Here is a 27,257-nt window from a genome sequence, read left to right on the forward strand (position 1 = left end):
AAGAGAGTAAGAGAGGAAGAAGAACTGCATAACTCCCTTGCCATCGTGGCGCAGACATGAATCTAGGGTATGATGATCGGGGACGCAGGGGAATTATCGAGTGTTCCCTGCGTCAGAGGCGCCCGTTCTCCCTCCCAGCCTAGCTGTGTGACAGAGCCGCATTCTAATCTTGATGCTTATTTTCTTCTGAAGTTGGAGGGCAGCGGCTGGGGCCTCTCACCCTCCCCTCGCTACGTGCGCCTCAGTCACGTTGTAGTCGCAGTTGAATAATATATTGTAGAATCTACTAGATCACACATAGTGTTTTTTGAATTGTGTAATAACTCATGCATAATCAAATGCCAATAGACATAGTGCTTTATATCATCATTGGGTTGTTATTTAAGTGCCACGGGTGAAATTGTTGCACAAGCCTTGTATTAGGATATATAGGCAAATATAGGCATAATTCTTTCTTGACACCACATAATTGCATAAATGAACATTTATAACATCAAATAAAATCGAATGTTATTGGTCACAAACACATATGTAGCAGATGTTATTGCGAGTGTAGCGAAATGCTTGTGGTGTAGCGAAATACTTCTGCTTAACGTTACATGCCTACATTCCCACGAACTTCGATCAGTTTATACACTCTGAAACTTCTGACAGCTACTGTTCTTATTTCATATCAATAAACTGATAATTGACCATGTCCCCAATCATTCTTATTGCGCACAAACCTATTACATCAATACTTTAACCAAATAGCCAACACGATCTGTGATAGGCCTCTTAATTAATAAGTTGATAAATTGTCCTGGGAGAAGATTATACACGTAAGCGGTTATGCATAAATGCATCATAGACAGATGAGCGGGTTGACAGTTCCAACCGTACCCAGGGTGAGTCGGAAGAGGGCAGGAGTGTGTGTGTGTGTGTGAGAGAGAGAGTGTGTGGGAGGGCTTTCTCTCCCATCTGACTGAGTCCTTCACTATCATTCAGCCCTGTCCACCAATGAGCCCATGATCGCATCAAATAGGCGGATTTGCAGGTACGCCCCATCGGCTTGCACCGCCCCAGTGTCAGTGTGTGTATTTTTTCCCTGCCCTTCTCTTTTTTTTGTAAGCAAAGCTTGATGTGTAGAACGTCACACGTTGTTTCTCTCTTCACTTCGGTAACTTAGCGATATGGGTTATTTACTCTTAAACTGTTACATACGCCGGACGCACAACCGGCGCCTGGAGTGAAACAGAGCCTTCGAGTGATACGGACTATAAGCTACAGAGTTGATCTCTCCAGCCTTCGATAAGTGAGGATATAACAACAGGTTAAGGAAAGTGAGTTGTTTAAAAAAAAAAAAATAGAATGGCAAATCCCCCAAATACTGGACGACACTTGTTATCCAACGCGAATATTAACAACAACAAAATTAAGAAATGTGGATACCTCAAGAAGCAGAAGCACGGACACAAGCGATTTTTCGTTCTGAAGGAGCCGAGCGAGGGCTTCCCTGCCCGGCTGGAGTACTACGAGAGCGAGAAGAAATGGAAAAACAAGTCGGCGGCAAAGAGAGTTATTCCGCTGGACTGCTGCCTCAATATCAACAAGAGAGCGGACTCCAAACACAAACACCTTATCGCCCTCTATACCAAGGACGAATATTTTGCTGTGTCAGCAGAGAATGAACAGGAGCAGGAGAATTGGTACAGAGTCTTAACTGATTTAATGAGCGAGGGGAAAGTGTACTCAGACGGCTCCGCATCCAATTCCGCGTCCTCGCTGGTGGGGTTTGATGAGGGGAACTACGGGATGATTACGCCGGTAACGGCTGTGTATAAGGAGGTATGGCAAGTTAACCTAAAATCCAAAGGGCTGGGACAGAGCCGGAATCTTACCGGGGTGTACAGGCTGTGCTTATCCAGCCGGACTATCAGCTTTGTAAAGCTCAACTCGGATGTTGCGTCCGTCAGTTTACAGCTGATGAACATTAGGAGATGCGGGCACTCTGAGAGCTTTTTCTTCATCGAAGTCGGCCGGTCAGCAGCCACGGGACCAGGCGAGCTGTGGATGCAGGCTGACGACTCAGTGGTGGCGCAAAACATCCACGAGACTATTCTGGAGGCGATGAAAGCCATGAAGGAGCTGTCAGAGTTCCGGCCGCGCAGCAAGAGCCAGTCATCGGGCACTAACCCCATTTCCGTGCCCACCCGGCGGCACCACAACAACCTTCCCCCAAGCCAGACCGGGCTCCAGCGACGGTCGCGCACTGACAGCATGGCCAAAAAGTCCCCCATGAGTAAATTCACCTCCTGTCGGATACGCACTGCCAGTGAGGGAGATGGCACCATGTCGCGCACCTTGCCTGTAAACGGGAGTCCCCTCAGCCCTGGTATTCACCGGACCCTATTAGGGAGCTCAAACACCATCACAGCCCAGCACTGCCGGACATTTGAATCCTCTTCCCTCCAGCACAGTAAGTCCATGTCCATGCCTCTGTCCCACTCCCCACCCACAGCCACCCCCAGCCCTGTCAGCCTGTCCTCTTGCTCTGAAAGCAGTGCTCCTCGCCCCTCCAGCTGCAATGCCTCTGTCTCTGGCTCCCCCAGTGATGGCGGTTTCATCTCCTGTGATGAGTATGGCTCCAGTCCTGCAGCCCTGTACCTCACTCGCCGCAGTAACACTCCAGAGTCCCTAAGGGCAGACACCCCCCCCTCCCGGGATAGCAGCGACTTGCATGGCTACATAGTGATGGAGAGGCAGAACCAGAACTGTTTCCGCCGGTTACCAGAGCTGGACAAGGCATACCGGAAACGCACATACTCCCTTACCACCCCGCCCCAGCACAGGGCGCCGCCCCAGGTCTCCTCCACCTCATTGGATGAATACACGCTTATGAGGGCCACCTATACCAGTAGCGGCCAATCGGGTCGCAGCTCTCACACCGCCTCCCCGAAAGTTACCTATCCTGAGGACTATGGCGATGTCCAGATAGGCTCCAACGGTCACCTAGGTGACTGTGGCTACATGCCCATGACTCCAGGCATTGCCCCTCAGACAGGGTGGGTCAAAGGTGATGCTTACATGCCCATGAGCCCCATGTGTGTGTCGGCCCCCAAACAGATCATCAACCCCCGCTCTCACCCCTCTCCAGCTGGGCTCTGCTCCCATACCGACTCCCCTGGAAGCGTGTCTCTGGAGGACAGCGGCTACATGAGAATGTTCTGCGGGGCCAAGATGTCTGTGGACAGCTCCGACGGTAAACTCACCAACGGGGAGTACCTCAACATGTCCCCTGTGGACCCCGTGGTCTCACTCACCCCCCCAGACTACATCCTCACAGACACTACCTACCAGCTTTACCCTCACCACAGACAGCCTTACTCCATCAGTTCCCTGCCCCGCTCTCTCAAAGCCCAGCCCCAGAGGAAGGGGATTACAGACACAGACCAGTATGTGGTGATGAGTCTACAGAAGAAGAGGATAGAGGAAGAGTCCAACTACTGTCCCATCTCACCTGTCTGCTCCGCTACACCCCCCACCTCCACTCTCTCCTCAGCCCCCTCACCCCTCAGAGCCGGCACGGTCACTCAGGAGGGGGGTCTGGTCCACAAGGGGAGGGTGAGTCGGCCTACCCGGCTGGCCCTGGACTCTCTGAGGACGCTGCCCTGTATGATCGAACACCCTCTCCCCTCTGAGCCCAGGAGTCCCGGGGAGTACATCAACATCGACTTTGGCAACACTACACGCTACCCGCCCATATCCGCCACGACTGAGAGCTCTGGTTCATCACTGGGCTCTGTGGACGGGCTGATGAGGAGCTCACCGCCACTCTCCGATTACGTCAACATTGACGTCAGATTGCACTCTCCCAAGCATGGCGATTCTCCTTCTTCAATAGGGCGCCTGGAGCCGAGTCCTGTGCTTCCCTTGTGTCCCAGCCAGCCTCCCAGAGAAGAGCAGAGGGAGAGTGAGGAACAGGATAAGATAATCGTTGTGGAATATCCTCTCCAAAAGCTTGCAAGCCCTGTATACCTGGTTGGTGATGTAAAAGATGACTACACTGAGATGACCTTCAGTCCTACCAACCCCCCTCCCTCTGCCTCTCTCCCTGCCACCCTGTGCCCCTCCGATACCACCACCCCCCTGCCCACTAGCCCCTCTGCCTGTGTCCAGAGACTCACCCTGAGGGGAGAGGGTACAGTGGGGGTCCCCCCGGTTCCTGTCGAGACCTTCTTCCTTGGGTGTCCGTCCCTCTCCATCTCCCCTGTCAACCCAGACAGGGGGGCAAAGGTGATCCGGGCCGACCCCCAGGGGCGCAGGCGCCACAGCTCAGAGACCTTCTCCTCCACCACCATGGTAACGCCAGTGTGCCCGTCATTCGCCCCTGATGCCAACAAGCGGCACAGCTCGGCATCGGTGGAGAACGTGTCGCGGTCGGTCCGAAGCTCGGAGGGTTCAGATGAAGAGTACGGGAACAGCAACAGCCCCATGTGCCGGGAGACGTCGGCAGGCTACCAGAATGGACTCAACTACATTGCCTTAAACCTGATGGAAGGGAGCCTGGGGGGCTGCAGCACTCTGGGGGGCAGTGAGGGACTGCTGAGGTTCAAGGCAGCGTGCGCATGCAAGGGGGGCATGAACGGTTTTAACACCAGCCCCTATGCCACCATGGGCTTCAAGGAAACTGCAACAGCAGTGAAAGGTGAGCCAGCGCCGACTCTGTGTGTGTGTGTGTGTGTGTGTGTGTGTGTGTGTGTGTGTGTGTGTGTGTGTGTGTGTGTGTGTGTTTGTGTGTGTTTGCATGCTTATCATGAGCCCATTCATTCATCCAGGTGTTCATTCAAACAGTCAGTGTGTGTCAGTGCTTGAGTAAAGATATCGCTTTAGTGATAGCAACCCATTTATTTGGCATATCTACCCGTTGCTAAGCAGCAGTGCACTCCAAGTTTGTCGTGTCCTAAGGAGACGTGTGTTCACTGTGTCCTACTGAAGTCAACATTCAAATAATGCCAGAGAATTTAGACTGCCTATGTGGCACGGACAGCAGCTGCCTATGTGCGTGCGTGATTATCATTATGCGATAGCTCGGCACGCAGACCACAGGTTTCTATCCCTCATAGTCTGAACCCAACCAACCCACTGTAGCCAGCCAACTCACTACACTGTGGCTTACTGTACACACTAATGTATGGACAGGCAGTGAAATGGAGCTCTGCTGCTCGGCTCTAGGGCTAGCAGATCCCTGTCACTTTACCCAAGTGGAAAAAACAAACACACTTGCACAGTGGTTACAAAGGCGCTGTTTATCTAGGCTGTAGACTTGGTATTTGATATACTGTTGACGCATCCTATATTTAATGTCAGTTTGTTTTTTGCACGCCCTTTGTAATTAGGTGGCGAGACGGCATGATGGTTTTGAGCAACCTAGTCATGAGAGAGAGAGAAAAAATATATATGTTTGCGGAAGCAATGCAGTCTTATAATGATGAAGCTCGCCCATATTAGCCTACTTTTTATGTGACAGTTTTATGTGCTGTATATTCAAGAAAAATATGAATATGGAAAAACAACCATGTTTTTCAAGCTGTTTAGTGTTCATCTGTTTGTTATTGCAAATCCGTTTAAACAAGTGCATTGGTGCTCATAGTGTGACTACTAATTAGACCAGGGGTATCAAACAAATTTTGCCCCGGGGCCACATTCGGTCTTCATCGAGGTCTGGAGGGCCGCACTAAAAATGTGTTATATTTCATTTCCCTCAAAAATAGCAAACAATTGTCTTCTATCCATCGTTTTTGGAATTTCCGATGCTCCCTGACTGTCTATTGATTATTAGCGAGCTGGACAGTCAAGAAACTGGATGAATGCAGGTCCGTTGACTGCACAGTGATTATTAGCGAGCTGGACAGTCAAGAAACGGTATAATTTCTACACAGGTTCGATTTGGTTTTAGTCAACTTAAAGTACACTGCTCATAAAAATAAAGGGAACACTTAAACAACACAATGTACCTCCCAGTCAATCACACTTCTGTGAAATCAAACTGTCCACTTAGGAAGCAACACTGATTGACAATAAATTTCACATGCTGTTGTGCAAATGGAATAGACAAAAGGTGGAAATTATAGGCAATTAGCAAGACACCCCCAATAAAGGAGTGATTCTGCAGGTGGTGACCACAGACCACTTCTCAGTTCCTATGCTTCCTGGCTGATGTTTTGGTCACTTTTGAATGCTGGCGGTGCTTTCACTCTAGTGGTAGCATGAGACGGAGTCTACAACCCACACAAGTGGCTCAGGTAGTGCAGTTCATCCAGGATGGCACATCAATGCGAGCTGTGGCAAAAAGGCTTGCTGTGTCTGTCAGCGTAGTGTCCAGAGCATGGAGGCGCTACCAGGAGACAGGCCAGTACATCAGGAGACGTGGAGGAGGCCGTAGGAGGGCAACAACCCAGCAGCAGGACCGCTACCTCCGCCTCTGTGCAAGGAGGTGCATTGCCAGAGCCCTGCAAAATGACCTCCAGCAGGCCACAAATGTGCATGAGGATCTCATCTCGGTACCTAATGGCAGTCAGGCTACCTCTGGCTAGCACATGGAGGGCTGTGCGGCCCCACAAAGAAATGCCACACCACACCATGACTGACCCACCGCCAAACCGGTCATGCTGGAGGATGTTGCAGGCAGCAGAACGTTCTCCACGGCGTCTCCAGACTCTGTCACGTCTGTCACATGTGCTCAAGTGCTCAGTGTGAACCTGCTTTCATCTGTGAAGAGCACAGGGCGCCAGTGGCGAATTTGCCAATCTTGGTGTTCTCTGGCAAATGCCAAACGTCCTGCACGGTGTTGGGCTGTAAGCACAACCCACACCTGTGGACGTTGGGCCCTCATACCACCCTCATGGAGTCTGTTTCCGACCGTTTGAGCAGACACCTGCACATTTGTGGCCTGCTGGAGGTCATTTTGCAGGGCTCTGGCAGTGCACCTCCTTGCACAAATGCGGAGGTAGCGGTTCTGCTGCTGGGTTATTGCCCTCCTACGGCCTCCTCCACGTCTCCTGATGTACTGGCCTGTCTCCTGGTAGCGCCTCCATGCTCTGGACACTACGCTGACAGACACAGCAAACCTTTTTGCCACAGCTCGCATTGATGTGCCATCCTGGATGAGCTGCACTACCTGAGCCACTTGTGTGGGTTGTAGACTCCGTCTCATGCTACCACTAGAGTGAAAGCACCGCCAGCATTCAAAAGTGACCAAAACATCAGCCAGGAAGCATAGGAACTGAGAAGTGGTCTGTGGTCACCACCAGCAGAACCATTCCTTTATTGGGGGTGTCTTGCTAATTGCCTATAATTTCCACATTTTGTCTATTCCATTTGCACAACAGCATGTGAAATTTATTGTCATTCAGTGTTGCTTCCTAAGTGGACAGTTTGATTTCACAGAAGTGTGATTGACTTGGAGTTACATTGTGTTGTTTAAGTGTTCCCTTTATTTTTATGAGCAGTGTATATTGAGTTTGTTTCCCCCCCAAATGTTGTTTTAATTTTTATAACTTTTTGTTCGATATAGATGTTTACTCACACCACCCGCGGGCCAGACTGGACCCCCTCGCGGGCTGGACCCCGACGTATGCTTGACAACTCTGAACTAGACCATAGACTTGAGATATTATTTCCTTCTCTAAATGTGATTTATCAAACGTAAGTGGATGCGATGAAACATGACAGGGCAGGTTGAAGCACCATGATAAATGTACAGTAAATGTTCCAGCCCTGCCAAGCAGTATAATAAGTGCTTGTAAACTGTGGTATTTGGATTGGATTAGGAGTAGCCCGTCACACCCATACAGTACATCAGTTAGCCCAAGACTGTGGGAAATATGCATGGTGTTGTGAAGTAAGTTATTGAAGTCGTTTGTATTCTGGATCAATGTGTGCCCTCGAGTCCCACCCAGCAGCATTCCCTGTGACGTAGTTATTATCTTTGTACCAGACTACGCTAGTACAAATGTACGAGAAAACATCCCAAGGGGTTCAATGATGCAGAAGATTTTTTCCTCCGCATGCTAGAACAATCCATAAGGAATAGCCAACCCACTGGTCACACACTGGTTGAATCAACGTTGTTTCACGTCACTGAATTGTCCTCTGTGCGCAGTGGGTATGGACCAGGATTTTTCTTATTTCTAGAACAGTTAGGCTATATGTGCTCTGAGAGTTTACCTTAGGATACAGCAAATATAGTGGGAAGTAAACTAATTTCTGTTCAAAATGATAATGGGAGAATTTTTTTTTGGGGGGGGGGACAGTTCGTTCACCTAACAAATCACACTTCAACCCCGGTAATGTAATGTGTAAATATTGATGCGTCCCCCTATGAGATAGAGAGTTGGGAACACCAAAACATGACTTTTCACCTCGTTCTGGCAAGTCTACGTGCGCTTACGTCTACTGCAGCATCAGTATCTTGTTGTACAACATTAAATAACAATTTCTATATGTTTTAAGCGCTATGTCATAAGTTACCATAGATCTGTACCCATTGTATAATAGGTTTGCACATTGATGGTGAAATATAAATGACTTGTAGGCCTATAGGTAGTGGTTACACAATGTTGTTGTTGTTGTTGAAGCTCCCCACTGACATAGTGATCTACAATGCACTGGTGAAGGGAGCTCTCTCTCTCTCTCTCTCTATCTCTCTCTCTCTCTCTCTCTCTCTCTCCTCCTCCTCTTTCACTCTTCCTCCTTTTCTCTCTCCTCTGTCTCCCTCTCTAGCTGTATACCGTAGGGCTGGGTGCAGTCTGTGCACTGGGTCCCCCAGAAAAACAAGTGAGTCAGTTGTTTATCAGTTATCAGGTACTGGGCTTCAGGGCAGGAATGCAGGCATTGTGCAAAGGTTGCTGGGAGAGGTGAATGCTCACTTGTTTTTCTAACCTACTGGAGATGCTTTTGTGTTTTTTACTGTGAGGAACTATACAAAACAGACCATAGTACACACACACACACACACACACACACACACACACACACACACACTGAACTTGCTCTCGAGAGGACTAAAAGTCTTCACACTTATTGGCCAAACATACTCAATCAAGGGTGTGTGTGTAATTGTAGTATGTATTTCGCCAGTGTATTTAAAAAAAATATATATGTGCAATAAGGTATTTCTGTTGGGTTGTCTCTGAATGTGCGTTTGAGCATGAGTATGTTTGCTGAGTTGTTTTCTAGGTAGGGCAGGCATTTCCGCACTGTGTTTTTTTCTACTAAATAAGTTGAGCAGGAAGAAAGACATGGCCCTAGGCTATGGAAGGAGAGGAGATAGGAGGAGGAATGGAGTGACGTTAGTTTGTTTTTCAAAATCATGACAAAACAGACCACAGAGAGCCAGTAGGTAGAGGGAGGGAGAGGCTAAAGAACGAAGGAGGGGGAGAAAGCTAGAAAGAAAGGGAGCAGTGTTGATCCGATAAAAGTTGGCCGTGGCTGGCTTGCCTGGTTATTTACGGGATTCCGGAAAACAAAAGATCAGCCGGAGAAAGAACAGTTAGCTGTGTTTCCGGAACGGCCCAATACTCTGCCCCGATCAGGAATGCTGTCAGGACAGCCAGCTACTCACTAACACTCTAATCATAAACACCCACCCCACAGAGAGGCTTAGACTGAAGCCACAGGGCCTCACTGTGTATGTGTGTGTTTACTAAGAAATTACCGGCTTTTCCACATTCTCCCCTCACCATCACAAGGCGAGACAGTCTACATTCCACATGCTCACATTAATTTTCGAGTGGCTAGATTTGAAATGCAAATCATCTGAGGCTGAAATTACCTTTTTTATTGTGTGTGTGTGCCTGCTGCTCTTTTGACAAACACGTTATATTAGAGATAAAGCCTTCAAAACTCTTCACCTACACACCGAGGATATGGGCCTGACATCCTGTTCTACACGTGTGTATGCGCGTGTGTTAGTATGACAGCTGCTGTGTGTATCTGTGTGTAGATTACTCTGGCCTTGTGTTTTTGTGAATGAGGGATCAGGGTTTGAGATGTATTAGTTTATTGGCTCATTGAGCTGATGGTCGGTCGATAGCGTTTTTGCCAGTGTTGTTGTTATGGTTTGGGAAAATGCATACACTCACTGACATGGGATGGGGTGAGGGGTCACAGTGGGTTGGGGGCTGTTTAAATTTCAGCACGCCCCCGTACGGCCCACCCCCACCCCTCACTATGCCCCCCATCAGAAGTGTGACCTTTGAACTGGCCTTGGGTGTGCAAGGGCTGTTGGGATTAGCATTTTGCCTGAGAAACACCAGATATCAGCAAACAGAAGAAACATGCACACTATTCAGTATTTAGCTATTTATCTCCCCTACTGTCTCATTCTCTCTGTGTCTGACTTTCTCTCTAATCTTTATCTCTCTGTCTATCTTCTACCTCTCTTTTGTCACCTGACGTTCTCTGTTTTTCTCTGAAGCTCTTTATCATCCCTCTCTCCTTCCTCTCTCCATTCCTCATGTCTTCCCCTTGTTTACCAGAGCTCGCTCGCTCTCTCTCTCTTCTCTGGCCGGGGCTGTCAGGTGTTTGGTACAGACAGAGGGAGACGGGGGAGTTGACTGACTCACTCTCTTCATGTTTTTATTTAGGAGCTCTGACCAAACCCTCTCACACATTTTCCTTCCCTCTCTACTTCAGTGTATGTTTGTGTGTATGCCCGTGTGTGTTAGCAGATGGTGGTGGCCGGGGTCTTGCACCTGCGCCTCCAAGCACTGGTTATCTGGCCCTTCAGAGGGAGTGACAATACGCTAATGACCAGCACCATCTGCCACAACAACAGAGAGCGAGAGAGGAGGAGAGACGGACAGAGAGAAAGGAGGAGAGACGGACAGAGAGAGAGATGGTGGAGAGAGGGGGGGTTGGGATGGGGGGGCAAAAAGCCAAATATCACTCTATCCCCGTACCCTACTCTCTCTCTCTCCCTCTTTCACTCACTCCCTCTCTCTTTCTTTATCTCCCTCACTTTTTCTAGCATTAGTTTCTCTTTTCGGTAAATCATGTGATCTAGCCTCCCAGTCAGTTGGTCTCTGCCCTCCCCTCTCTCTCCTTCCAGAGAGCCTTCTGTCTATGGTGCCTAGTTCCAGCTGAGTGCCACTGATTGGCTTTAAGAACAGACCATGGAGGTTTGTTTAATGACTAATTAAACAAGTAGCTAATCAGATAGCTAATCAGCTCCATTACAGGAATTCCTTGAATTGTCTTCTGTTTTATGGACTTTGAATAGAATAATGGCTTTCATTAATTTGAACTAAATTAGTTAACTAAATGAACTTCACTGAGGTGGTGGGATTTTAGAGGATAGCATAGCAGTGCTGAAAAAGTCTGATTGAATTGTCAGCTGCTGTGTGTGGTTAATTATAGAGCAGTCCTATAATAAACCTAGATGTAGTGGCATATTTAAAAAATATATTTTGTCCTCACCTGTCTTCCCTCCCTCCCCTGTCTCTCTCTTTCACCTGTCTTTCACCTCACCCTCCCTCCCTCCCTGTCTGTTACAGTACCTTTGAGTAAACTAGGGCGGGATGTTCCATGGGTAGATAAAAACTCTGTCAATGTTCCCTCCATTTAGCTGGGAGTTAAGGAGGATTACATTCTGTTCAGGATTAGACATTGTTGAGCAGCTTGTTTTGTTTTGAGTTAGGGGAACGGAGAGCACACACACTGAGGTGTTTTTCCCAAACAGTGAGGTGAGTTGGAGTTAGGATCAATTAAGCCTCATTGTGCTCATGTCCTGACTTCTCAGAAGCAGGCTTCAGTCCCTCAGCCAACTACTACAGTTACATCATAACACAGCTCTCATGTCCTCTCCTCTCCGCAGAATAATGTGTATGTTTATGTTTGCCAGTCAGTCAGATGTTAACTGCATGTGTGTGGGTGTGAGTAGTGCTCTGAGACATGATCGTACAAATGGCTAGATTAGTGTGTTGTTGGATTACCTTGGCCATTTGTGATGAAGTTTAATCTGTGTCCCAGAACACGTGTGTGTGTGTGTGTGTGTGTGTGTGTGTGTGTGTGTGTGTGTGTGTGTGTGTGTGTGTGTGTGTGTGTGTGTGTGTGTGTGTGTGTGTGTGTGTGTGTGTGTGTGTGTGTGTGAACGGGTGGGGGGCCTTCTCCTTGGCACAAGGTAAAATTTCAATTGAAAAGGAAATATAAACACGTGCGATTTGTAATAATAGAATAGAAATGGGTGCTGGGCTCTCTTTAAGGGCTTGTGCCGTGACTGAATATAATTGCCCAGCATGTGACATGATTTTAAATGAACGCATTTCCCGTGCACAGAGAAGCACTTGGCGGTCGGACAGATGTGTGCGTGTGTGTGTGACTAATGTAATATGCGATTGCGATAATGACTTTATACAATCAGAGGAATTGTAATGGCTGTAATGGTAGTGATGGTTATTGTCTGACCTCGTTTAGTTTTTTAGGCCTATTTGGACGATGCCAAGCGGTTTTTATGTGGTCTCCTCACCCATTCCTTCTTAACCTTCTTTCTTTGGTTCACTCTTTTTCCCTTCCTCTTCCTCTCTCAAAAATTGAAATGTTCAAATTTCACATGATTTTTTTAACACAACCCAGTGCCGAAACAAAAAATCTACCTCCCCTCACTACAAACACCACTACCCCCCTACATACACATATACCACTACCCCCTGCCCTCCCTACATACACCACCACCCCTACACACACATACACCACTACCCCCTCCCCTCCCTACATACACCACCACCCCCCCTACACACACACACACACATACACCACTACCCCCTCCCCTCCCTACATACACCACTACCCCCCCCCCCTACATACACATACACCACTACCCCCTCCCCTCCTTACATACACCACTACCCCCCCTACATACACATACACCATTATCCCCTCCCCTCCCTACATACACCACTACCCCCCGTACATACACATACACCACTACCCTCTCCCCTCCCTACATACACCACTACCCCCTACATACACATACACCACTACCCCCCTACATAGACATACACCACTACCCCCCTACATACACATACACCACTACCCCCTCCCCTCCTTACATACACCACTACCCCCTACATACACCACTACCCCCCCCCCCCCTACATACACATACACCACTACCCCCTCCCCTCCTTACATACACCACTACCCCCCCTACATAGACATACACCGTTGCCCCCTCCCCTCCCTACATACACCACTACCCCCCGTACATACACATACACCACTACCCCCTCACCTCCCTACATACACCACTACCCCCCTACATACATATACACCACTACCCCCCCTACATAGACATACACCACTACCCCCCTACATACACATACACCACTACCCCCCCTACATAGACATACACAACTACCCCCCTACATACACATACACCACTACCCCCTCCCCTCCCTACATACACCACTACCCCCCCTACATAAACATACACCACTACCCCCTCCCTACTTACACCACTACCCTCCTACATACACATACACCACTACCCCCTCCCCTCCCTACATACACCACTACCCCCCTACATACACATACAATACACATACACCATTACCCCCTCCCCTACCTACATACACCACTACCCCCTCCCTACTTACACCACTACCCTCCTACATACACATACACCAATATCCCCCTTCCCTCCCCACATACACCACTACCCCCCTACATACACATACACCACTACCCCCCCTACATAAACATACACCACTACCCCCTCCCCTCCTTACATACACCACTACCCACCCTACATACACCACTACCCCCCCTACATACACATACACCACTACCCTCACCCCTCCCTACATATACACCACTACCCCCCTAAATACACATACACCACTACCCCCACTACATACACATACACCACTACCCCCTCCCCTCCCTACATACACCACTACCCCACTACATAAACATATACCACTACCCCCTCCCTACTTACACCACTACCCCCTCCCATCATACACCACTACCCTCCTACATACACATACACCACTATCCCCCTTCCCTCCCTACATACACCACTACCCCCTACATACACATACACCACTACCCCCTCCCCTCCCTACATACCCCACTACCCCACTACATAAACATATACCACTACCACCTCCCTACTTACACCACTACCCCCTCCCCTCATACACCACTACCCTCCTACATACACATACACCACTACTCCCCTTCCCTCCATACATACACCACTACTCCCCTTCCCTCCATACATACACCACTACCCCCATACATACACATACACCACTACCACCCTACAAACACAAACACATACACCACTACCCCCTCCCCTCATACACCACTACCCTCCTACATACACATACACCACTACTCCCCTTCCCTCCATACATACACCACTACTCCCCTTCCCTCCATACATACACCACTACCCCCCTACATACACATACACCACTACCCCCCTACAAACACAAACACATACACCACTACCCCCCTACAAACACAAATACATACACCACTACCCCCCTTCCCTCCTTACATACACCACTACCCCCTCTCCTCCCTACATACACATACACCACTACCCCCCTTCCCTCCATACATACACCACTACCCCCTCTCCTCCCTACATACACATACACCACTACCCCCCTTCCCTCCATACATACACCACTACCCCCTCTCCTCCCTACATACACATACACCACTACCCCCTCTCCTCCCTACATACACCACTACCCCCTCTCCTCCCTACATACACATACACCACTACCCCCTCTCCTCCCTACATACACATACACCACTACCCCCCTTCCCTCCATACATACACCACTACCCCCTCTCCTCCCTACATACACATACACCACTACCCCCTCTCCTCCCTACATACACCACTACCCCCTCTCCTCCCTACATACACATACACCACTACCCCCTCTCCTCCCTACATACACATATACCACTACCCCCCTCTCCTCCCTACATACACATACACCACTACCCCCCTCTCCTCCCTACATACACATACACCACTACCCCCCTCTCCTCCCTACATACACATACACCACTACCCCCCTTCCCTCCATACATACACCACTACCCCCTCTCCTCCCTACATACACATACACCACTACCCCCCTCTCCTCCCTACATACACATACACCACTACCCCCCTTCCCTCCATACACACACCACTACCCCCTCTCCTCCCTACATACACATACACCACTACCCCCCTTCCCTCCATACATACACCACTACCCCCTCTCCTCCCTACATACACATACACCACTACCCCCCTTCCCTCCTTACATACACCACTACCCCCTCTCCTCCCTACATACACATACACCACTACCCCCTCTCCTCCCTACATACACCACTTGTTGTGTGATTAGCTGTCTTTGTGTTTGTTATGAATGTACAATGTGTTTGTTATGAATGTGTTAAACGTGTGTGTCCTTCCTGAAAGCTTGTGGGTGTGTCTGTGTGTGGGTGGCCTAGATAGGAGGAGGAGCTAGCCGTGTTAGCAATGTAAACAACGTGAATGTTGTTGTTGTTGTTTGTTTGGTTGTCCTGTGGGCTCTTGACTTGCTGAGAAGGGAGAGCGGAGTAGGGAGAGCGGAGAAGGCGGAGAAGGGAGAGCGATAGCTGATGATATTACATCTCCCCATGCCCCTCCCTCTTCAGGCTTGGCAGAAAGGCTACATTGGGGTAAGTCCTGTTAGGAGAGCTACATGCCTGTTATGTCTGAGCTATGCTACTGCTAGGAGAAGCATATAAACCAACTACTGCTAGGAGAAGCATATAAACCAACTACTGCTAGGAGAAGCATATAAACCAACTACTGCTAGGAGAAGCATATAAACCAACTACTGCTAGGAGAAGCATATAAACCAACTACTGCTAGGAGAAGCATATAAACCAACTACTGCTAGGAGAAGCATATAAACCAACTACTGCTAGGAGAAGCATATAAACCAACTACTGCTAGGAGAAGCATATAAACCAACTACTGCTAGGAGAAGCATATAAACCAACTACTGCTAGTAGAAGCATATAAACCAACTACTGCTAGTAGAAGCATATAAACCAACTACTGCTAGGAGAAGCATATAAATCAACTACTGCTAGGAGAAGCATATAAATCAACTGCTGCTAGGAGAAGCATATAAATCAACTGCTGCTAGGAGAAGCATATAAATCAACTGCTGCTAGGAGAAGCATATAAATCAACTACTGCTAGGAGAAGCATATAAATCAACTACTGCTAGGAGAAGCATATAAATCAACTGCTGCTAGGAGAAGCATATAAATCAACTAGTTACAAAAACACATGTTTACTGTACTTTAAACTACTGTACTAGCAGTACAGTAGTTTGTGTGTGTATGTGTGTCTGTGTGGTAGAGTGTTCCTGGCCTGAGAGATGCAGGTTTAAATATACCCAGTGAGAAATACATAACTCATGTAGAGAGCAGTGTGTACGTGTGGGACGGGGTAGGGGTACCTTCCAGGGATGGGTAGAGGGGTCTGTGTGGCATGGCTGAAAGGGGGAGGGATACAGAGTAACGGGTTCATTTATACCTCCCTCTCCCCCTCGCTCTCTATCTCCCTCCCTCTGTGATCAGTGTGTGTAAGATTAGCTGTGTTAGGTGAGGTTGTCTTTCTCAGCTGACACACTGCACTCAGCAAGGCTGGTTGAGTCTCCACTGATAAAAGGAGATTGTGATGGCTGGGCAGGAGTGTGTGAATGGTAACCAGGGATGTGTGTTTAGAGACCTGGCCTGTGTGTCTGAGATGATTCAACTCTGATTCCCGGCAACTTTCCCTCATCCCCACTCCCTCATACCCCTGTGTCTGCAACCAACAGGTCTGAACCGGCCCTGCAGGCACACACGCATGGCCTCACCACATTCCCATGTCTGTGTGTCAGGTTGACTGTGTTACTCTGGTTTTCCGACCCTTTCATCCCTTCCCTGACCCCTCAGGGAAAGTGACTGGGCCTTGGTGTAATTGGCCCTGTGAAATTCAAACTACTACTGTGAACTTTGCCCTCCCTCTTCCCGTCCCATACATACAACACAATTGACCCCTCAGAGTGGTGTGTGTGGGACAGGGAGAGTGAGGGCAAAATTCACAGCAGTTGTTATAATTTCTAGTTTGAACACAGAAGTGAGAAGGCATTTTATCAGCTGTGTTGTTATGGTTACCCACATGAAAAATGATTGCAGTTTACTATAGAATTCTACAGTACTTATTGTAGAGTTCTATTGTAAACTGTAGTATATTGTAGAATACTCTACTTCACACTGTAGTATCCCTCGATCATGTGTAGTAGTTAATATATAATGTTGTAGAATACTATAGTAAATACTACTGTATTATCCGAGAAAAAAACTCTAGTAAATATTACAGTAATATCTGCAAAAACACTACAGTCCGCAAAAACATTACACTTTTTTAACTATAGTAAATACAGTATTTAATTTGCATATATCCTGCCCATTACCCTGCCCCATATCGCAATTTGTGCCACCAATAATTGCGAAACACACATGCCAAGAATAGACCATATATTGTGTTCCCTACATGTTATAGAAAACAGCAGAAGTTTTGAAATCAACACATTGACTGTAGTACTCATGCTTCAAAAACTCTTGACCATTGTTACTTTCCCTTCCGGGATGGCTACAAGGCCCTACCCTGCCTTCCCTTCGGCAAATCAGATCACGACTCCATTCTGCGCCTCCCTTAAGGCAGAAACTCAAACAGGAAGTACCCCTGCTAAGGTCTATTCAATGCTGTTCTGACCAATCGGAATACACAGACGATCCACAGACGATGCAATCACCATTGCACTGCCCTAACCCATCTGGACAAGAAGAATACCTAAGTAAGAATGCTGTTCTTTGACTATAGCTCAGCCTTCAACACCATAGTACCCACCAAGCTCCTCATTAAGCATGGGACCCTGGGTCTAAACCCCGCGTTGTGCAACTGGGTCCTGGACTTCCTGGCGGGCCGCCCTCAGGTGGTGAAGGCATGAAACAACACCTCCACTACGCTGATCCTCAACACAGGGGCCCCACAAGGGTGTGTGCTTAACCCCCTCCTGTACTCCCTGTTCACTCATGACTGCGTGGCCACACATGCCTCCAACTCAATCATAAAGTTTCGCAAACAACACAACAGTAGGTGGCGGAAGAGGAGGTAAGGGCCCTGGTGGAGTGGTGCCAGGAGTAATAACCTCTCCCCCAACGTCAACAGAACAAAGTAGCTGATCATATACTTCAGGAGAAAGCAGAGGGAGCACACCCCTATCCACATTGACGGGACCGCAGTGGAGAAGCTGAAAAGCTTCAAGTTCCTCAGTGTACACATCACTGACAATCTGAAATGGTCCACCTACACATAAAGTGTGGTAAAGAAGATGCATAGCGCCTCTTAATCCTCAGGAGGCTGAAGAAATTTGGCTTGGCCCCTAAGACCCTCACAACACCAGGGGCACACTACAGCACCCGATGTCACAGGAAGGCCAAAAAGATCCTCAAGGACATAAACCACCCGAACCACGGCCTGTTCACATATTTCCTGCAATTCTACACATTTTGCCATGGCTTATGCCATATTCTTATGCTTTTGAGTGTCTCAAACATTATCACAAAATTAATTAGATTCTCCCTGACTGTCTATTTTTTATTTTGGTGATTGTTAGTTTTCAACGATGATCTTATTAAGAAAGATATACAGTGCATTCGGAACGTATTTAGACCCCCCCCCCCCCCCCATCAATCTACACACAATACTCCATAATGACAAAGCAAAAAGAGGTTTGTGTCTACAAACTCGCTCTCGCTGTCGCTCTCGCTCTCGCTCTCGCTCTGTCTGTCTGTCTGTCTGTCTGTCTGTCTGTCTGTCTGTCTGTGTATGTATACATATATATATATATATATATATATATATATATATATATCCCTCCTCTCCCCTGTAACTATTCCCCAGGTCGTTGCTGTAAATTAGAACGTGTTCTCAGTCAACTTACCTGGTAAAATAACGGATAAATAAAAAATATGGTTTTAGTCGTTTAAGTTTATACTGAAACCGTTTTACCGAAAATAATAATAAAACATATGTATTTTGGTAAGGTTGGATGGCTATGAGGTTTGGTTCCCAGTACCAGGCTAGTTCCTGCTTCCTGGTTTACTGTCTCAGACAGAGCACAGCACATGGTGAGACAGGGTGTCTGTGGAAGTGGGTCAGCCCCTCTAATGTGCTTAGCAGGTTAATGGAGACACTAATCAGCCTTGTGTGTGTGTGTGTGTGTGTGTGTGTGAATCACTCCTCTATATACTAAAGTATACGATGTACTGCTCCTCCTCTGTGACTGTGGAGTTTTGGATATAAGCAGTGCACTTGTATTTACCCCATTCCTCTCTTTCTCCTAGTCGGTGGGTATAGGGGATCAGTAGTCTGGAAAAGTACCAGTATTTTTGTGTTTTGGGCTGACCTTTTGGTTTCAAGTTCTGGTGTTATGCCGTTTTTGTGTGTGTGTGTGTGTGTGTGTTGTAACACTGGGGGTTCTGAATTGGGGGTTTGTTTAAGAGAGTGACGATCACATCGAGCTCTGTGAAAACACCTCTTGTTCTCTGCTTGGAAAAGGGAGGAGTTAGTGAGTGAGGCATTGCTATGTGCTGTTAGCTGAGACTTCCGCTGCCATGTGAGCACTGCATGCAAATCACACCGCACAAACAAGTACACAGGAGCAAGGGTGAGAGAGAGAGAGAGAGAGAGCTTACACAAGGCCAGAAAAACACTGTGTGTATACGTACATGTTTGTCAGTGGGTGTTTGTTTTAATCACATTTCCTATTGCTGCAGGATTATTTTCCTGCTGTAATCACTGGCTCAAATTTAAGATCCTACATCTGTATGTGCTTCTGTGAGTGCTGTATTCTTAGCTGTGGGTTGGTTCTTATATCCTTGTGGGGACCTAAAATAACCGAAAGTCCCCACAAGGATAGTAAAACAAGGAAAAATCACCCTCGTGGGGACATATCCCATGTCCCCATGAGGACAAAGGTTATTTTACACTAAGGGGTTAGGTTTACGGTTACAATTAGAGTTGTGGTTAGAATTAGGGTTTGGGTGAGGGGTTAGAAGTTAGGGTTAGAAATGTATTTTAGTTCCCATGAAGATAGAAGAACATAAAGTGTATGTGCGTGTGATTTACGAGGTTGGAATGGGAGCCACAGGAGAGAAAGGTCAAACGGTGTATCCCCACTCTGTTACCAAGTATGGAATAAGTGCTCTTCAGCAAGGGGGGATGGTTTGTGTGTGTGTGTGCGAGCGTGCGTGCGCTTGTGTGTTTGTCAGCTCGGAGCAGGTGCTTTGCGGCAGGGGGAAAACAGTGGCATTTAGCACTATGCAGCTGACGGAGTACAGTCTCCAATGACGACAAACACAGACCCATACAAGCACTAACTGACACACACACACACACACACACACACACACACACACACACACACACACACACACACACACACACACACACATGCACACACACATCATTTTCAAAGGAAAAGATAGCGAGAGCGTAGTGGGACAGAAAATGGAATGCATTCCTATGCCTGTATGTGTCATTTGCTCGTTGATACATATGGCAACCTATTTAACCAAATCCCTCCCCTCTCTGTTTCTCTTTCTCTCCAATCAGACTGAACACTGATGGCACTGCCCCCTGTTCCTCGCTCCCTCTCTCTTGTTCGCCTGGCTGTGAATGAGGGATAAAGCTGCAGCCTAGTGACGAAGTCGCCACGCAGACAGCTGGACCATGTGCTGCAGTAGACAACCTTTAACCTCCACCATCCCCTCCCCAGGGGTCAACGGGACCACCATCGTCACGGCAATGTGGACACCCCCCCTTCCAAGCCTCCTATCCTCCCCACATTTGGTACCCAAATATTAAGGGTCCGTCGCTGCTGCTCTCTGAACAACTACAAACACTTAAAGGACTGTACTCATCGATGATTATCTATGTACATACAAAGTTACTTCTGCAAAATAATTATTCTAATTAATCTTATTATTCCACTGGTTTTCATTTGGCTGACAGGGCCAGTTACCCTCACTTTAATAACCTGTGAACCAAACCTGGAGATATTCCATGCATTCCCACTCACACACGTTATATATATGTACACATCACATATTTATTTATTTATATGTGTGCACTTTGTTGTGTATATGTGTTTGTGTGGATGTGTACACTAAATTTGTACTAAAAAGAGTTGGCATTTTATGAACATATTCAGTATATAACAATGTACTAAGTTAACAGTTGCTTAAAAGCCTACCTCAGAGCAAACCAGGTTAGTACTTATTTACACACCAGAAGTATACAAAACATTAGAAATACCTGCTCTTTCCAAGACATAGACTGACCAGTTTCAATCCAGGTGAAAGCTATGATCCCTTATTGATGTCACTTGTTAAAGCCACTTCAATTGAGACATGGATTGTGTATGTGTGCCATTGAGGGTGAATGGGCTAGACAAAAGATTTAAGTGCCTTTGAACGGGGGATTGTGATAGGTGCCAGGCGCACCGGTTTGAGTGTGTCAAGAACTGCAACGTTGCTGGGTTTTTCACGCTCAACAGTTTCCCGTATTGTATCAATTATGGTCCACCACCCAAAGGACATCCAGCCAACTTGACACAACTGTGGGAAGCATTGGAGTCAACATGGGCCAGCATGCCTGTGGAATGCTTTCGACACCTTGTAGAGTCCATGCCCCGACGATTTGAGGCTGTTCTGAGGGCAAAAGGGGGTGCAACTCAATATTAGGAAGGTGTTCTTAATGTTTTCTACACTCAGTGTATACAGAGATATATTTATTTATTTTCAGAGGTGAATGATTTTATGAACACCAATCCAAAGCCTTACTTATCTACTGTCCACTGTTACTGACAGACATTTAGTTTGGACCTATAAACACGCAGAAAATCTAAGACTTAAACCGATCGCGATGGAATGGAATTTTTGTCTGAGCAGCCGGAGAGGAAGAAATCTTTCCTCTTTCCCTCTGCTATCATAGATTCCTGAGATTATTACAGTTCGTTCACATATAGGTACTATATATAAACATGTCATAGTAATATATGTATCATTGCATACAAAGGTTAGGAGAAGAATCTCTTAGGCATTATTCCATACACACGATGCAAATACAGAGAAGAGAAGGAAAATGGGACCTAGGAGGATGTTTTTGGAGTAGGACATGCCCACCATCGTCACACACACATCCGCATGTCCCAGTTTGACCTGGGTTTCTGGTACTTTTTAGTGACTAAAACACCATAATAGAGACAAAGCGGAAGGTATCTTTATATACTTTAACCTATTACCTTGTTTACTCACAACAACCCACCTGTGACATGTTTTCCTCACATGATGCCTCAGCACTGAGCCTCTGGTAAGCTGTGATAGGCTATTTGGCACATAGGTGAGCTGTCATTGGGCTGGTGGGCAGACACATACACACACCGTTGACTGGCTGTTCAGGGAGGTTTTGACATGATTGAAGCCATCGCTGCTTTTGGGATCTGACACTGAGTGAGGAGACACCAGAGCTGACGCTGCACGGTCTTGCACTTACAAACTCCCTAGATTGTAAACACAAGACACTTTTGAATGTAGTCTATTCCATGTTCTCCTCTTGGGGAATGTAACCACCTAGACAACAAGGAGAAATACCACACCAATACTAAAAAAACAACTACTACAACTTCATGCAGAATGAGACAAAAAAAACAGATACGAAAAGCAGTGTCACTTTGAGTTTGTTGGTACTCAACGTTTGCCTATATACTGTAAATAATGTACAAATACAGAGAATTACAAGTGAGTGCAAGCTGAACCTTTTGCTTTGGAGATATTTTAAGTTAAATATGATAACTTAAGTTGTTTTTACTGTATATATGTGTTTGGAGTGAATTCTCGGAAATGAGGGCACTAATTATTGTTATATACGCCAAGCAACAAAGTTTGGACTTGATTTTTTGAAACGATTATTACATGATGGTGAAATGAATGCCACTACAAGGACATTTTCTAATGCTGTAATGCCAAGATAGATTTTAAGAGAAAGAATTATTAATTAAGAGTAAATTATTGCTACTTAGGTACAATTCACGAATGGCATATGCAATATTTACATTTATTTACAGAGAGGTACCACATTTATAAATACTATGTTAATAATCTTTGTTAAACCTGAAAACATATTCTTTTTTTGCCTCTTTGTAAATTTTTTCTGCCAATTTCTATTGGAACGTTTTTGTTGGTTTTTGCTATTGGAGCCTATTGGTGATTTGAGCAGTGTTTTTTGCATTTGGATAACGTTCCCGTTGGGTTTTAATTTACCATCTAAACGATATGATAACATGACAAACTAGCTTAACTTGCTGTGTCTTCCATTGTAAATACTTAATATCTTATTGCTTATTGTGATGCTACTAAGAGATGATAATTTAAACCTAGTGTAGTTCCCATGGCTTTGGACTGTATTGATTCTTTATAGACACATGCAATAAAGAATAACACTATTTAAGAAAGCTAACGTCTCTGTCTTCTCTCTCTTTCCTCTCCTCTATATTTCTTCACAAACGACTGTTTTATCCCTCTCTCATCTGAATGGCAGAATGAAGGAGCATCATCAGTCTCCTCAGACACCAGATGACTCAATTCCTTTTTGGGCTTGTTCAATGACAGGGTTTCTTCATTATATCAAATAAAATCCCTCTCTCAGAATGTCCTTTGTGTCTTAGCCACTCATGTTCCTCTGTTCCCTCTCTGCTAGTATCCTTCAGTAAGTGTTGTTCATTGAACAACACCCCAGTAGCAATATGAACAAATTAGAAGAGTTATTTTAGCATCCTCTAGCATTAAAACTGTTATTGTTTTGCCCCCCTCCACTCCCCCTGCACCCATCCACTTCCTCCTTCCAAATTCCCCCTCCACTTCCCCCTGCCCCCCTCCCCGACCCCCTACAATAGTAATTAGACTAGCTTGTCATCAGCGACATGCAGAACTGTGAGGGAATAAAAAAAAGCAGTGATGGGATTATGATCCTGTGCCCTCAGCCACATGCTGTCAGATTAGTCCTTCTCACAGCTGTGCTAATTAAAATGGTAATTAAGGCTGAGAAACCAGGTATCATTGTAACAGTCTGGTTGGGATATAAGTGTGTGTTTGGGGGGGGGGGGGGGGTATGTGTATGCGGGGCAGAGTTCATGGAGGGAGGTGATTGTATTTTGAATGCATGTGTGTGTTGGGGGGAGGGTGGGGTGTGTATGTTTGTGAGGGGGTGGATCAGATTGTTATTGTGTGCATGTAGCATGTGTTTGTAGGTGAGAGGAGGAGACATATTTGTGAGTTGACATGTTTATGAGTGTGAAGAGATGGTTTCGAGGGACAATAGACCAAATCAAACCCAGTCTATTATTTAGGTTTTGTCCTGAGCAGGTAGAGCTGTGTGGGGCAGAGGCTAAAGAAGCATAGATTACAGAGAGGAATCACAGTAGCCTGGGTAGAATATAACACAGGAATGAAGGTCTGGTTGTACCCGAGTTAGTAGTGAGGGGTAAGAGACAGGGTTAGGGTTAGATTCAATCCATAGCGATTGAAATTTAAAGGCAAGGTTTTCACTTTCGCAGAGACTGCATTCACGGTAAACACTGCATATGCTCAAATTGAAATTACCATTAAATTTCAATGGATCTACAGCGTGGATTTTAATCGCTATGGATTGAATGGGGTAGGAGAGAGGGATATAGGATTCCAGGATTCAGTAGTGTGACATTTGCGGGCCAAAATGCTTGACTTTGCTGACACAATTCTGAAATGTTGCATGGCAATTAACAATGATTTAGTGCAATTTTTCAAGAAAGTGCGCTAATGACGGAAAAGGTTTGTTGACGGTGTGGTGATTGGTTAAAATTGCAATTTTGTAGTGCAGTGAGCAGACTGTTATATGCGGTAATATTGTGATGACTTTACTGTTTTATGCGGTAATAGTGATTGGTCAAAGTTGCAAGCCCTGGCATAATATGCGGGGAATTGTTGATTTTGCCAAAAATCTTAGAATCCTGAAAGGACTGAGGGATTCTGACAGGACAGGGCTCACCTGTTCTCTCTAAATGAGGTCCCATCCATCACTTCTCTCCTCGCTCTCTGCTCGTTAGGCCTAATTAAGCACAATCATTTGTCCTATTAAATAAAGAGGAATGTATCAGGCTAAACACAGCCAAAATGTTCTCTATGGACACACACACATACACACACATACACACACACACACACACACACACACACACACACACACACACACACACACACACACACACACACACACACACACACACACACACACACACACACACACACACACACAAATCAAAATCAAATCAAATGTATTTGTCACATACACATGGTTAGCAGGTGTTAATGCAAGTGTAGCGAAATGCTTGCGCTTCTAGTTCCAAACATGCAGTAATATCTAACATGTAATATATCCTAACAATTTCACAACAACTACCTTATACACACAAGTGTGAAGTGTAAAGGAATGAATACGAATATGTACATAAAAATATATGAATGAGTGATGGCTGAACAGCATAGACAACATGCAGTAGATGGTATAGAGTACAGTATATACATATGAGATGAGTAATGTAGGGTAAGTAAACATTATATAATATAAAGTGGCTAGTGATAAATTGATTACATCAATTTTTCCATTATTAAAGTGTCTGGAGTTGAGTCAGTATGTTGGCAGCAGCCACTCAATGTTAGTGATGGCTGTTTAACAGTCTGATGGCCTTGAGATAGAAGCTGTTTTTCAGTCTCTCGGTCCCCGCTTTGATGCACCTGTACTGACCTTGCCTTCTGGATGATAGCGGGGTGAACAGGCAGTGACTCGGATGGTTGTTGTCCTTGATGATCTTTTTGGCCTTCCTGTGATATCGGGCGGTGTAGGTGTCCTGGAGGGCAGGTAGTTTGCACCCGGTGATGCGTTGTGCAGACCTCTACCCTCTGGAGAGCCTTCCGGTTATGGACGGAGCAGCTGCCGTACAAGGCGGTGATACAGCCCGACAGGATGCTCTCGATTGTGCATCTGTAATAGTTTGTGAGTGTTTTTGGTGACAAGCCGAATTTCTTCAGCCTCCTGAGGTTGAACAGGCGCTGCTGCGCCTTCTTCACCACGCTGTCTGTGTGGGTGGACCATTTCAGCATGTCCATGATGTGTACGACGAGGAACTTAAAACTCTCCACCCTCTCCACTACTGTCCCGTCAATGTAGATAAGGGGCTGCTCCCTCTGCGGTTTCCTGAAGTCCACGATCATCTCCTTTGTTTTGTTGACATTGAGTGTGAGGTTATTTTCCTGACACCACACACACACACACACTTAATCCATCATAACTGTCATAATTACAAAATATTGTGTGAAAGGGTAACACCATGCCTGTATTCTGAAATATGTGTGAGGCTCAGGTCAGGTCAGGTCCCCTGTGTTTACAGTGAGGGGTTACTGGAGGATATAACAGAGAGTGACACATGAGCCAGATACAGTCAAGACTGTGGTGAGGAAATGGAATGTTCAGCCTTACCGGAACCAATCAGCACGGGGTTACTAATGCAATTGGGTTCACTATGGTGTCTGTGTTGTGGTATTTTAGCTCATGTTGACTCAAAACCCACCATAAACTGAGCTATGAAAAAACATACCCAGATCAAAGAGCAAGTTAAATTATTAATAAAACCCTCTTCTCCAAACCATTTAACTGAATGTAGATTTGAGTATGGGCAGTGGTGTAAAGTACCCAAGTAAAAATACTGTAAAGTACTACTTAAGTAGTTTTGAGGGTTATAGGTACTATTTATATATTTTTACAATTTTTACTTTTACTCCACTACATTCCTAAAGAAAACATTTTACTTTTTACTCCATACATTTTCCCTGACACCCAAAAGTACTAGTTAATTTCAAATGTTAAGGAGAACAGGAATGGTCCAATTCACACACTTATAAAATGAAGATCCCTACTCTCTAATGTGGGGAACTTACTTTTTCAAATTTAACTAGGCAAAGAACAAATTCTTATTTACAATGATGGCCTAAGGACAGTGGGTTAACTGCCTCGTTCAGGGGCAGAACAGCAGATTTCTACCTTGTGAGCGCAG

The 27,257-nt window shown here is 46.2% G+C and overlaps 1 protein-coding gene across 1 annotated transcript; it reads left to right on the forward strand.

The window, feature by feature from the left end:
- The first annotated feature begins 1,116 nt into the window (after positions 1-1,116).
- LOC129816808 (insulin receptor substrate 2-like) lies at positions 1,117-23,624 on the forward strand. Its single transcript, XM_055871715.1, has 2 exons — positions 1,117-4,687; positions 20,726-23,624. Exons 1-2 carry the CDS (start codon positions 1,351-1,353, stop codon positions 20,728-20,730), a joined length of 3,342 nt encoding a protein of 1,113 aa, XP_055727690.1. The 5' UTR covers positions 1,117-1,350; the 3' UTR covers positions 20,731-23,624.
- The last annotated feature ends 3,633 nt before the right edge of the window (positions 23,625-27,257 follow it).

This window comes from Salvelinus fontinalis, chromosome 19 (assembly GCF_029448725.1).
Source record: "Salvelinus fontinalis isolate EN_2023a chromosome 19, ASM2944872v1, whole genome shotgun sequence".
Lineage (NCBI taxonomy): Eukaryota > Metazoa > Chordata > Actinopteri > Salmoniformes > Salmonidae > Salvelinus > Salvelinus fontinalis.